Here is a 14,159-nt window from a genome sequence, read left to right on the forward strand (position 1 = left end):
CTGTATTCCCTATTTGAAAGTTGCTAAGAGAGTAAACCCTAAAAGTTTTCATCATGAGAAAAACAATCCCGTAATGTTGTGTGGTGATGGATGTTAACTAGACTTACGGGTGGCGATCACTCCACAATATACACAAATATGGAATCATTATGCCATACACCTGAAGCTAATAGAATGTCCTCGGTCAATTATATCCCATTTTAAAAAGATACAAGGAAGACCAGAAAACCTGTACTCAGGCTGTGGAGTATTGGAGAATTGAAAGTGGAGAATGAAAATAAGAGGTAATAGCAAAAGTTTAATGCCCATTCTCCAAATATGAAAATGGACATAAGCTGAAGGAGACAAGTGAAAGATTCTGGGCCAGTGGCACACGAGGGCTGCTTTTTTTAGAAAGGGGCTCTGTGGATTCATGGGTGTTTCATTTTATTCCTGTGCCCATTTAAAATGCAAATGGTGGAGGAAAAAAAGTTGAAAAAGATGCGATGCTCTGGATTTCCTAGCAGTAAAACCGTGGACGAGGGGACTTGCTTTACTCAGTGAGCCCTAGGGACTCCTTCAGTCCTCTCCAGAGGGCCAGTCTTCAAACCTGAGTTAGCATGACCCCATGAGCCATCTTTCCAGCACTCACAAATCCCCTGGCTTCCCCTCTCAGCCAGCTCCCCTCATTTCTCCACTGCTGTGTCCTCCCCAGGAAAGCAAATACCCCCCGGCTTTGCCTGTTGGTTTGTTAGCTCCGGTGGTCCTTGACGTTCCCCACCCAATGGCTATGTTCACAGAGAAGAGAGGGTTTGCTTGGGGCCCGGAGGTCGGGGGAACACACTTCCATTTTAGATCTTACACGACCATGGAATCCCTTTAAGAAGGGGGAGAGGGAAGGGGACACATTTTCTTTAAATCGACTACAATGAACGACTTCTTATGGTGGTAATTATAATGACCAAGAAAGCCTCCGTGTGACAGAAGGTGCTTCTAGGAAAAAAAGGAAGGTTCCTTTCCTATGAAGCAGTTCTCCTTATTTCATATCTTTTGGGTACAAAGGGATCTGTCGGGGGAAACAGGTGCGCTGTGTCCTGGCAGGTGTTTTCCTGACCCCTTATGGCCCCCAACCCTAGCTAGGGAGTAGAATCACCTGGGGAGGTTTGCAGACTATGGGAGACCTAGGCCTTGTCTCTAGAAATTCTGCTCTAAGTGCCTGTGGTGGGGCCCACACAGATAAGAAGAGATTGTGATCTCCTAAAAATCAGCTAAGTGGCCGTGTGGGGCTGCCACGCAGGGCTGTACTGGGCACGGAGTCACCCACAAGCAGAGCCTGGCACCACTTGAGTTTGGGTTCTGAACTTCATGAGGAAAAGGAGTGAGTTTACTATGTTCACCACTGAGGAATAAATGCCTGTGTTCAATTTTCCATAATGTTCCGTGCTCTGTAACACATTACGTCCCATGGTACAACCAGGTCCCCAGTTACAGAATAGGTGGGATGCTCTCCTTTTTGGTCCCAGCTCCAACCAATTTCTGAGGATGGGGGTTGGGGGGAGACTCCCTGGGGTCGTGGAGGAGGAGTGCACAGCCCCAACTGTCCTTACAAATCAAGTCACGAGTCAGAAACCTATCTTTGGATGGAAACCTTCACTGCAATCATGTTTCTGTTTATGGCAGTAATTTGAGAAGTCCTTTCTCAAGGAGGGACCAATGCATGAAGTGGTTGTATTTATAGAAGGTAAATAAATAAAGCCTTCTGAGAGGTAATAATACCTTGCAGGAAGTGGGCAGCTTGCATTGTGTGAAAACTCTTCACGTACCCGGTTGTGGAAATACTAAAGAAAACATTCGTTACTATTCTTGCCTGCCTGCTTCTAAAAAAGAAAATCACCAGTTGGGGTCAAACAGTGTCTATAAAATGGATATATAAGAATCTAGCAGGGGCGCCTGGGTGGCTCAGTCGTTGGGCGTCTGCCTTCGGCTCGGGTCGTGATCCTAGGGTCCTGGGATCGAGCCCCATGTCGGGCTTCCTGCTCCGCGGGAAGCCTGCTTCTCCCTCTCCTGCTCGCCCTGCTTGTGTTCCCTCTCTCGCTGTATCTCTCTCTGTCAAATAAATAAATAAAATCTTAAAAAAAAAAAAAGAATCTAGCAAAGTCGGTCAAATGCAAAAATACCTTTGATACAATATGTATCTAAAAGTGAATAAATGTAGCCATTTAACAAGTAAAGTGGACCGCCCTCTAGTATTGGGAGAATTTCAGAAAATGAGGCTGTTTGCCCATTGGAGATATGATCCAGGCCTCCAGGTATATACTTTAGGCCTAGCAGTGTCTCCTTTCCCACAAGGATGTATTACTTTAACACCCTTCCCCATGTTCATTCCCGAAAGTTCTGAATGATAAAGCCCTTGGTGAGAAGCTTGTCTGGATTTGGTGAGGGGCAGTCTCGGGACTCAGAGGGGCGAATTCAGGGATGCACCCACATCCCAAAGAGTGGAAATACCCACACTGATAAGCATTACTATGGAGGAACCGAAAAGAGAAACGGAAGAGAGAAGGGCAGGCGGGGGAGGGGCGGTCTACAGGACAGTGAGACTCCTACACCTGCATGAGTCACTTTCCCTTTCTGCCACTGCAGGAAATTAAATCTGTCTGTTGCCTCCTCTTAGGTCAACCAAGGGCTCACCTACAATCTCAGAGAGCCGCTTAATTCTTCTCCAAGACGGCATTTCTCTATTTCTCTTCCCAACCACGAAATAACAGGCTTTTTTTTTTTTTTTTTTACTGCCTTCCAACATGGCCCTCTACACACAGCCAGAGACTGGGCTAAGGTATGAGCAAAGGTGTCCTTTGGTGCACAAAGACTATGTCTCTCTGGCCCCTGTAATTTTTGCCTCATTCCCTAATACACTACAAAAGTCATCCTAGCCCCCCAAGCTTCAAAATTCCAGTACACCACCCCCTGAACAACAGGGAGGCTGAATTTCCCCGTGCATCCACGGGCGCCCCTCCAGCTTTGTGGCCATCTTGAGCTCCCCCTAGGTGGGTGAGGAGGGGAGGGTGTGGAGATGGGGTGTAGGCATGACTCTGAGCAACAGGTCGGGAGGTTACCCATGGAAAAGAACGTTAACAGTGTCTGGGCGGTAGCTCCCACTGGTGACCTGCTTCAAAGCCACATGTGGCCATCCTGAGCATTAGCAAGAGGATTTCCAAAAACCCCAAGGCTGCCACCACATTTGTCTGACAACTCTCCACGTATACCTTGGGGACTAAAAGTAGAAATTCCTGGCCCTCTGAATCTCAAGCTAAAGACACAAGTCTCTCTTATAGAATTCAGAGACTTTCTTTTGGAAGCTTAAATATGGTTTGCTGATCCTTGAAATTTGGCTTAAGATCACTTCACCCACAAAGCCAACCCTGACTGGCTGATTCTTCCTTCAAAGCTCTCTGCAGCCCATTCACCATCCTGGGTTAGGTGGTCCTCCTCGGTGCACTCAAAATCTCTCTTTTGAGAATTATTATGATCCTTGCAACACTCAGCTGTAATGACCCAGGATGCGAGCTCCTTGAGAGGGGAAGGAGGCAGGTCTAAGTCATTTGAATGTCACCAACCCTGGGGGGGGGGGGGAGGTGAATAGTAAGCAGCAGAGGACTGATTAAATGTTTGTCGAATGAATAAACGAAGTCATTCTTTAGAGAGGTACAATTCTAGAAGTCCATAACAACCAGACGAACGCATGCATCATTTCCTTCTGTGGATAGTCATTTCTGAGATTTAAGAAACAAACGATAAATTTTGAGCTAGAATTTGAAAAAGGAAACCAGCGTGGTGTCTATTTTTTCTAGACCAGGGAGAAGTCATGAATAATTAATCTCTTTTTAATGGCTTGGAAGAATGTCATGATTTGGGGCCCTGCTGATGGTGTTATAATGAACATCAATTTGGCCTGAGCGTGTTTCCTGGGCAACCGCAGCTCTCAATCAAGTCACATGACAGCGACTGTCTCACTGGGTGTCAGTTTTCCTGGGAAGCTAATTGAAATGGAAAAAGTATATCCTTAGTTCGAGGTGGGACTTTTCTTTGGTTTCAGCCGTTTATCAGACAAAACAGCAGGGTGGGGAAGAGGGATAGAAAATCCTGAAAACGGGCGCCTAGCTGGCTCAGTGGGCACAGTGTACGAGGCTTGATCTCAGGGTCTTGAGTTCAAGCCCCACACTGGGCGTGGAGCCTACTTCAAAAAGGAAGAAAGAAAGAAAAAGAAAAAGAAAAAAAAAGAAAATCCTGAAAAGTAACACCATCTGTCTAGATTTTGGAGAGAAGTAAGCTCATGCCATAGGTCCTGGAAACCTTTCAGTCTTCCAAACGGAGGCCACCTCACAGATGGCTGGGGCGGGGGCACTCAGGAAGGCTACCTGTGGTTCATCCGGGGCGTGCACGAGTAAAATGTGGCGAAATAGGAGGGGGGCGGCACTGGCGGCACGAAGTCATCAGGGTCTGGGATCCGTCCGTGTTCTTCCACTTCTTCGGCAGAAATCTGGGCTTCGTCCTAATGAAACAAGCACCTTGGTTAGTCAACAGCCTTCATGACAAAGGCTCCATGGGCCACAGTCATGGTGCCACCTTGTATGGACTTACGATGCAGGGTCTTCTGGCTGCAAATATCTGGAGGTAGCGAAGGGCAGCTGCTGCCAAGCAGACGGTGGTGGTCAGGGCGTTCAAGGCACACAGGGCGAAAAGAACTTTCTAGGACAAGGAAACAGTAACACCACTGAGCACGTCAAAGCTGATGACCAGGGGTGCCTGGGTGGCTCACTGGTTAAGCGTCTGCCTTCAGCTCAGGTCATGATCCCAGGGTCCTGGGATGGAGCCCCGCGTCGGGCTCCCTGCTCCGCGGGAAGCCTGCTTCTCCCTCTCCCACTCCCCCTGCTTGTGTTCCCTCTCTCGCTGTGTGTGTGTCTCTCTCTCTGTCAAATAAATAAATGAAATCTTAAAAAAAAAAAAAAGCTGATGACCAGAAGGCAATAGAAAAACTGTTTTAAATAATAATAAAGATGTCACAATAAACCAATTCTCGTGGGAAGATGGATGCGAAGGACTTTGATGTCTGGCCCGTGGTAAGTGCCAAATAAATACTGGTTATTCATATGGCTCTCATGCAGTCATATAAGCATTTTAAAAAACTTATCTTAGAGGCTTCCTGTCCCAGAAAGCCCTGGTATTACAAGTTTTCTTTTTGCCAGCATCAGAACATTGTCTGGAAATGTTCCTTCCAGAAGAGCAAGGAGCGTCTCTTCTGAAGTTGGTGTCCCCAGGGATAGGAATTCCAGCCTCCCACTGGGGACGGCCTGCTGTTTTATTGGTGGCCACTGATTCTATTTTGGGAGCGATTGGCAGAGCTCCCCTGGGCACCCAGCTACGACAGCGCGGGGGGCAGGCCAGGCAGAGCATAAAGAGGGCATCTCTTCTCCAAACCCACGTCTCAAAATAGCCGTAAGGGCAATTCCAAAAGTTTCTTTTGCCACAGTCTTGGCTCCTTGGCGAGGCTTTCCCCAAGAGGGGTCTTGACTCAAAGTTTGGGGGTGACTCAGCTACCAGAAATCCAGAAGCCAAAGACAGAAGGCCACTTTTACATTCTCAGAGAGCTGGCAGCGGAGAGACTCCTCCTTCGAACAAAAAAACAAACCCAAAACAAAGACCTGAAGAAAGCCCTCAGCGAGGAATTATCCAAGAACTAATACCTCACGGTTCACCAACTGATCTTGTCACTCACTGGGCTAATGAGCCCCAGTGCGTCAGGACTCAACTTTTATCCAAGTCCCTAACAAAGGGTAATTTTGTACTTCTCTGCAACTGGTGTCATTTATTTTTAATCTCTCACTCATTCTAGTCGCTGCCTATGAAACAAGAGGTAAGGTGCATGAATGTCCCCTGCGTTTTCTAACTGCTTATCTGTCCTAAGCCTCTGTGTCTGGGCTCGGCAGCACCCAACAGCCCACGGGACTCACTGAAACTGACAAAGGAGCGTCACAACAAGGACCAATGGGCAGGCAGTTGAAAGGTTTTGCCCAAAGCAGGGGTGCCTGGCTGGCTCAGCTGGTGGGGCATGCAACTCTTAATCTTAGGCTCGTGAGTTCAAGCCCCACGTGGGTGGAAAGCCTACTTTAAATAAAAAAAGTTAAGGTTTTGCTAAAAGCTGCATCATCTATGTGTAGCTACATTGTGCGTGTGCATGGATGGAAACACATGTATACTCCTTTACATTTTTTGCTATCTTGTAACTCTTGAACACAAAGAAAGGCATCCATTCATTACTTAAGAGACACACAATCTGTGCTTCTTCCTGAAGTCACTCCTGCCTCTGGGTCACCGATGAGGGTTGGCTCCTATGTGCAGCCCAATTGATTGAGGGAGGTAACAGAGTAAGGCTATTTCAAGTAACTTTGCCTTCTTTGAGGGCTCTCTAGTGTATTTACTGATGGGGGTGGGATCCGCTCAAGGTACCTTAAGTAGAAGGTGAACAGCGCTACAAGACTGAACCGGAAAGAGTTTCAAGGCATTTTCTTTGTCCGTGCATTTGGCTGGTTGAAATTCTTCACAACAGAAGCAAATCTTTCCTTCACCTAAGTCCACCTTAAAGGGGGAGAAAGGCAGAACCATAATTTCATTATTGAGAATAAATATGCAGGCTACATATTGGAGCACCAATCCTACAGAATGAGATATGGTGGTGTCTGGATCCATCAGGATAGGCTAGGGTATGGTGTGGACGAGAAGGTTATTTCTTGAATATGCGAATGCCCACTGTAGGTCAGCAGGGTGCTCTGCTCATCTTAGTCCATTAGGAACCCAGGTTGACGAAGCACACACCATTTTAGGATTAATGATCACTGTGCCAGAGAGATGGAGAGCACATGATAAAATGCACGTTGGCACTTAAAGCAGGGTTGCTGGATAAAATATGGGACACCCAGTTAAAAAACTATTTGCTGTTTATTTGAAATTCAGATTTAATTGGGTGTCCTGTGTTTTTACTTGCTAAATCTCGTAACTCTACCTTAAATCTTCCTCTTGCAAATGACCCTCATCGCTTTAGCTCACAATTGCCAAAGTGAATCTTACAGCCCTATCTAACTCCAAGAGGGCAAGGAAGTTCAAGCTACCATGTGCCCGTGAGAAACACAGGGTATATTTGGTGAACAGTAGCCCTAAACCATGTAGGCTTAAGGAGATCCCTCGGTTTGACATCTTCAATGTGGTCACAGATTTGAAATGATAATATCAGTGATGAGTAATCTCTTACTTGTAGTGAAATGTTTTGCAAACTTGCAACCACTTTTCGAAGTCTCCCTTGACTCAAGTTGTGAGAATAAGCAACACCTGGTTTTGGCTAATTAAGACCCATAATTTCGGAGCAGAGGTTCATTCTTACTCGCTTTGCCTCTTGAATTGTTGAAGTTGGTTATTCTATTTTGGTTAAAAGGGAAAGCCATGCCTTTGTCATACTTGTTAAGTAGGCAGTTTTGACGGCACTTGCTGCAAAATTCTTCAGGAATCTTTAAGAATAACTGAACGTCTACAGTGTTAGAGTTACTTAAGAGAGAAGAAGGGTCTTTTTTCTTATTGAATTAAGATTCTTACCTTCTAACTACACTTACTCTCTAGTTACCCTCTAGTAACAAATTTATGGTATTTTTCCAGATTAAGAGAAAATACAGTTCCTTATTACATAAGTTGATTAGGAAGCAAAGGGAAAAATTTCCACTAAAGATCACATATTTTCTTTGGATGTGAAACTTACATACACACACACACAAAATTTACATACACAAATCTTAAGCATACCATTTGCAGAATTTTAAGCAATGCACCCCGAACCCTTATCAACATACAGCACATAGCATCGCCAGAGAAAATTCCATTGTGCCCTTCCCCATCAATCCCTGCCCTCCCACAAATACTTCTTTAATTTTTTCCACAAGGACTAGTTTTGCCTCTTCCAAAACTCCATGGATCCTATAACATTTCTTATTCTCCATCCCTAAACCACACTGAAAGGGGTGCAATATTATATCAAACACTGATGCCCAGATTTTGATATAAATTCTGCTTCTGATACAAAGAATTACAACAGCTAGAGTTACCTTGACGGACTCCATCTCCATCCATTCATTTCCACTTGGTTTCTGTCTTTTCCTGGTTTGCCCACAGAGACTGTTATCTCAACAATGTCCCCACACCTAGGTCCACAATCCGACCCCCAGACACACACAAAAGCAAAAGACTGTCTGAGTCTGAATTTTTCTTCCACTGTCTCACTTTTTTGAAGGCACATCCTGTTGCTAAAATCTACACTAGAGTTTTGCCTTCTAAGGGAAAACTACTGTGGCCATTCAGACAGGATTTCTCTAGGCAGGGTCTGGGGGGTGGGTATTTTATTTCCTCTCGGGGATCACTGGCTTTCTCTTAGCCCCTCTTCCATAAATTAATAATAGTCCTTACCCTGGGCTAAATTCAGCAGGTAAGTGTTATTCCTAATGGGCTTCTTCCTTTGAAGTCCAGCTGAGAACCCCCTGATTTAAGACTAACAGTACTATTTAGTAGTTAACAAATAAGCAGCCATCAAGTTGCTCCATTCTGTTCATGTACCCAAGGCTCTCCTCTTGCCAAACACCAACCACGCTCGCTCACTTTTCTCAACACCATGCAGTGCAGGTTTCCATTTCTTGTACTTACATAAGCTTCAAAATCTTACCTAAGGATTCTGCCTCCTGCAGGTAATATCCAGTGTCATCTTACAAAGTACTCCCCTCCCACTCGAGTCCATTCTTGGTAAAAGGTGTTCAGTTAAGAGAGAAAACAGGCCTGTGTGGGCCACACACACACAGCGGCATTATTTACACACAACCAGACTTGTATGTACCTGGAAACCTCATCTATCCGGAACTTCCGGGCTGAACTGGTCCGGATGCAACAATTTTCCAGATGGGTGAAGGTTAATCTCTTTACACAAGGCTTTTGGGAAGTTTAATCATTGTCCAAATAAAAATGGGTATCAGTGGCTGTGCCCAGCTGACACGGGAGCCCTGAGGCTCCGTACAAAATGGTGCCAGGCAATGGTGCGTTTTGGATTTCTTGTTCTTTCTGTTCCTGACCCTTCATCTCCCTTCTTAATCCCTTTCTGCAAAGTTATTCCAACTTCTCTTCGATCTCTTAACCATCCACAAACAACCTTGTCCAAGCCTCTACATGAAAATCATCCACCCTTCCACCCTGATACTATTCCCTGACACCACCATGCCCTCCCCGCCCTCTCCTCATCACCAGGATTATGGTTCTCAACACTGGCTGCTCATTAGCATCTTCTAGGAAGCTTTCAAAAAAAGGAGGACACCTTCTCTTGCAATGAGGGAACTGCAAGCTAACATAACAAGGAGCTCTCACACCAGCCCCATCAGACTGACAAACACTATTCAGAAATGCTTACAGTTGGCAAAGGGTCACCGGTAGAAATATCAGTTGAACCTTTTAATAAAGGAACCGGCCATATATTTTAAATCAAAGATACTTATTCCCCAGCCACTTTGGGAAACTGTTTAGCAGTTTCTTAAAGTTACACAGACCTACTTTTACCATGTGACTGAGCAAATCCCACACCTCTTTATTTACTCAAGAGAAATGAGAAGGGACCCACAAGAAAAACCACGACTCTACAAAAATGTTTACAAGAGCTCTGTTCATAATACCCCCAAACTGGAAACAATGGAAATGTCCATCAACAGGAGAGTGGATTAAACAAAATGTGATATTTGTATACAATGAAATCCTGATGTGCAAAAAAAAAAAAAAAAAAGCAACTGACACAACACAAAATCATGGACAGATCTCAAAATTGTTGTGCTAAGCAAAATAAGACAGAGACAAAAAGGTATATACCCTATGACTCCATTTGGGTGAAATGCAAGAACAGGCAAAACTAATGTTCTAGATCTTGTTTGGGGTGTATACATGAGTGTGTTCATTTGTCAAGATGAATATATACATTGGTCAAAACTCAATGAACTGCACACTTCAGGTCTGTGCATTTCACTGTAAATTTTACCTCCATTTAAAAAAACGGATAGCGTCACCAAAGGGTTGAACGTGGAATTTTTTTTTTTTTAAATGAGACAAACAGAAGAAAAACTACATCTTCCCTACCAGGAACGATGTCTGACCTGGGAGCTTCCTCCGGCTGGCGAAAATTGGCCAGGGGGATGTGCAGGATGGTATGCGTGGCTACATTGTTTTTATCGGCCAAAACCCAAACCACCACAGACAACAAGGCAATAGAGAACTAGCTGTTCTAAACAAAGAAGAGTGTTAAATCTCTAAGTGAGAAACACAGTCTGTAGGGGAGTGGATACAATATGTGCCATTTTTGGAAAATATATCACGATGAGGTCCACCCCTACGTATTTATGTGAGATAATCTGAACACATGGAGGGAGACCCCCCAGCTTGTTAGCAGGAATTTGGGGTGACTAGCATGATGGAGAGGGAATGAGGAAGAGTGTCCCCTCCCCCAAAAAGATTTCATTGGTCAAATAGCCTCCCTAATGAAAAACAACAATTATGATACGGTCCCACTGATGGAAATCGTGTGTTTTTATGTCTATAAAGAGGCACCCCCAAAATCCGCCAAACGGTGAACTGTGCTTACCCAGAAGAGTGAGATTTTTTTTTAAGTTCTATCCTATACTTTTATGACTTGCCCAAATTTTTACAATTTTATAATCAAATACAATCACAGAATTGGTTTTGTGGTGGGGAGAAAAGGTTTAAATAAAAATACACTTAAAATATAAAAAGATACAGATGCCTAGACCCACCCCCTCCCCCCGGCCAGGCCAACTGAGAATCTTTGGGAATGTGGCCCCAGTTAGGGGATTCTTTACAAAGTTCCCCCAGGTGAGTCTAATGGGCACCCAGGGTAGAGAACCACAGAATTTCTCAGGAAAGCCCATTAACTATACCCTTGACCCCTTGCAATCTGGCTTCTGCTTTTCCAAGAGCTACCAAGGCTCATTTCCCACCACCACTGCCCTCTGAGTACTCGCCTCTCTGGGGCTCTACCCACTCTCCTTATCTATTCATCATTCAAGGTCCATCTCAAATACCTCTATTCCTTATCTTCCCCCGATACAAGCCCTTCTTTCTCTGCATGTCCCGGGCGCCGTGTCTCACTCTGAGGCCAAACCCAGTGGATCTACCTGTATCTGGGCACGTATTCATTCCCTCCACAAACACCACTCAAGCATCTGCCGCGTTTAACCTGTTCCTCTTGCACATGATAAACTTCTAGGTCAGGAACGAGGTCTGACTTTCCTTTCTACTCTCTGCAGCCTCTAATCAGTGTCTTGACATAAGAGATGCTACAATTTCTCCAAACTGTCTTTCCAGATACTGGGACTTACCACTTTCAGCCTGTGTCTGGTCTCTTTGCCCCTTCTAATTTGCTGTGTGATTAGTAATTGGAAAACCAAGCTTGGTTCAACTTATTTCCCCCCCCTGGGAACTCTGTATGTGAAGGAGTGGGAGGCAGTGCAGGGGGACGATTGGGAACTCCCAAATTAATAGAGACGGTGACATTGCCCTTGGGGAGATCCCAGCTCAGAAGAACAGAGAAGACAGGTGTATGAATGTCTCTAGTCCAAAAAACGAAAAGGATAAATGCCTGAGAGAGGTACATATAAGACATTCTGGAAGATTATCTTTCCTGGGAGTTTAGGGACTGTTTCCTGAAGGAGGTAATCTTTGAATGGGTCTGTAAAGGACTGATATCATTTGGAGGAACAAGGACTGAGGGACAGGGAATTTGGGGGGAGAGGTGCTGTTAAAAGTATGAAAGTAGGGCAATGCCAGGCAAGCTTTGGAGCAATGACAGGGTGAGCTGCCTCCGGGAGTGGGCAGGACAAGGGTGAACTGCAGAGGGCCTTAAAAGCCAAAAAACGCTGTGAGCCTGGGATCCTGTAACGTACGGTTAATAACCAATGGGGTGACAAAATCAGAAAACTTGTACAGCAGTGTTAGAAAGAGCAATGGGTTTGTGGTGAGTCCCTGAGGAGTCTTCCTAATGGGGGAGGCTGGGGCTTTATCACAGCCAGGAAGGTGGGGGAGCTATTTAATATGGACAGAGTTTCAGTTTTGCAACAAGAAAAATGTTCTGGAGATTGGTTGCCCAACAACGTGAACGTACATCAACTACTAAACTTAACTCTTAAAAATGAAGATGGCACATTTTATGCTACTACATGCATTTTACCACAGTCAAAAAAAATTAAAAGAAAATATTCGGAGATGGTGCAGGTCCATAACCTCTTAACCACAATTCTGAAATTCAAAAAGCCCCGAAAACCAGACGTTGTGATTACAACCTGCTGCCCCAGAGTCGAGCGGGGTGCTTGCTACAGCGTAAGTAACGTATGCATCAGGTTTATCTTCTCAAAATCGGGGAAACTCTGAATGCTGAAACACAGCCAGCCTCCAGAGGTTTTGGAGAAAGGACGGCTGACCTGTATTCTGATCATCTCCGTTTTCCCTCTTCGGATGAGTGCAGACCGATACTGCTTGTGGACACCTGACCGGTCCATTCCCTAACTAACGACGCGCTATCTCACTGTGGTTCTGGGGCTCTGCTAGCTGGTCCCTGCTTTGGAAAAGAAATACCTGAAGTCGGTCAGGGGACGTGGGAAAACGAAACAAAGAGCAGGCTTCACTCGAGGGAGCTTGCCGGGCACACAGTGCGCGCACCCCTCCCCCCCCCCCCCCCGCCCCGGGAAAGCCAGGGTCCGCGCAGGCGCACAGCGACGGTTTCGGACAACTTACCAGATCACATCTGGGCACGCTGGACACAAACTGGGCCCCCTGGCAGCCGAGGATAAATCCAGCTAGATTTAAGAGGACACACACCACAGACAGCAGCACAAAGAGGTTCACCTGAAGTGGCAGGAAAAGAGGCCGTTAGAAAAGACAATAGCTAAAATCAGAGTTTTGTCTGAGTAAAAAGAAAAAAAAAATTCATATTCTCTTCCTAGAGGGCACACATTTAAAGAAAAAAAAAGAAGTCCGAACCATGTTTTCAATGTACCAACCTTTTGTTCACATTGTAGAATTTTTAAACTGTGTTGAGGAAGACCACCGACTCTCAAGTCTTCTCAATAATTTCAAGTCCCTAATTTTTTTTCTCTCTTTGCATCTAAGGAAGTTCTGGCTCCCTCAGCGCTGATCCGTCCCTTGCATGAAGCCGTGGCCAGTTCCTCCTTGAGCTGTTGCTATTTTTTTGTCTGAGTTTTGCAGGATCAATGATAAGTAGACAAATGGAGAATTCTAGCATGTAAGTGGAACCCAGGAAAATCAGAGCACTCAGAGCCCTTACTGGACAGAAGTGACAGTGTACAAAAACAAAGCTAAGTCTTTTCTCAGTTCCAAACAGTGTAGGTATTAAAGAACAAGTCCACAGTGATCTTCTATATATTTTTCTCCAAAGTTAAATGTTCCAAATGTTACACTAAATAATTCAGAATTAATGGAAATCAACCAAAAAGCCAGATTTTACTTAGTGCCTATAAGGGACTACTACAGCTTTTCAACTTGAGAACTATATTTATTATCAAAATCAAATCTTATCGCAAATATAAAAGATTGGAGCTAATGATGATCAGCATTAGAACCAAGCATCAGTTCGGTAGCAAATGCCAGAGTTGGGTTGGTATGTGAGTTTGCATATGAACTCTAGTTTGGAAAGCTTGTTTTTTGTTGCTGGTATTCCAGGAAGCTTGAAAACGTCTCCCCTAAACCCATGTAATGAGTCAATATTTAATATCACATGATGCCCCTCTCCCTAAGAGGAATTCTTTCTGCCTCTCCAGGAGTAGTAGGGCCTCGCTTCTCTCCTTGTTTTGTTAATCTGTAAAAGGACTATGCACTCTGTCATCAAATCTTGGGGGAAGTGCTGGCCGAAGCTGCTGTGTTACTGTTTCTCCTGATTCGTCAGTGTCTGTAGGGCTTAACTGGATCAGCAGACAGCACAGCCCCCTTGAGCGCTATGTCAGTCATTATCATGTCAAAGCTTTGGTAAATGAGGACACAAAGTTGGCCAAATGAGGACGCAAAGTTGGCCAAGCACAGAACATGATCTT

At 45.0% G+C, this 14,159-nt stretch overlaps 1 protein-coding gene across 1 annotated transcript in view; it reads right to left on the minus strand.

The window, feature by feature from the left end:
• FAM189A2 (family with sequence similarity 189 member A2) overlaps positions 1 to 14,159 on the minus strand; it is a 61,583-nt gene that overhangs the window by 9,866 nt on the left and 37,558 nt on the right. Inside the window, exons 3-6 of the mRNA XM_027615734.2 lie at positions 12,847 to 12,957; positions 6,484 to 6,612; positions 4,618 to 4,725; positions 4,395 to 4,528 (exon numbers count right to left, since the gene is read on the minus strand). Of these exons, the coding sequence (XP_027471535.2) occupies positions 4,395 to 4,528; positions 4,618 to 4,725; positions 6,484 to 6,612; positions 12,847 to 12,957 (482 nt within the window). The remainder of the gene's footprint in view (positions 1 to 4,394; positions 4,529 to 4,617; positions 4,726 to 6,483; positions 6,613 to 12,846; positions 12,958 to 14,159) is intronic.

The sequence above is a fragment of the Zalophus californianus genome, chromosome 13, assembly GCF_009762305.2.
Source record: "Zalophus californianus isolate mZalCal1 chromosome 13, mZalCal1.pri.v2, whole genome shotgun sequence".
In the NCBI taxonomy this organism is placed as follows: domain Eukaryota; kingdom Metazoa; phylum Chordata; class Mammalia; order Carnivora; family Otariidae; genus Zalophus; species Zalophus californianus.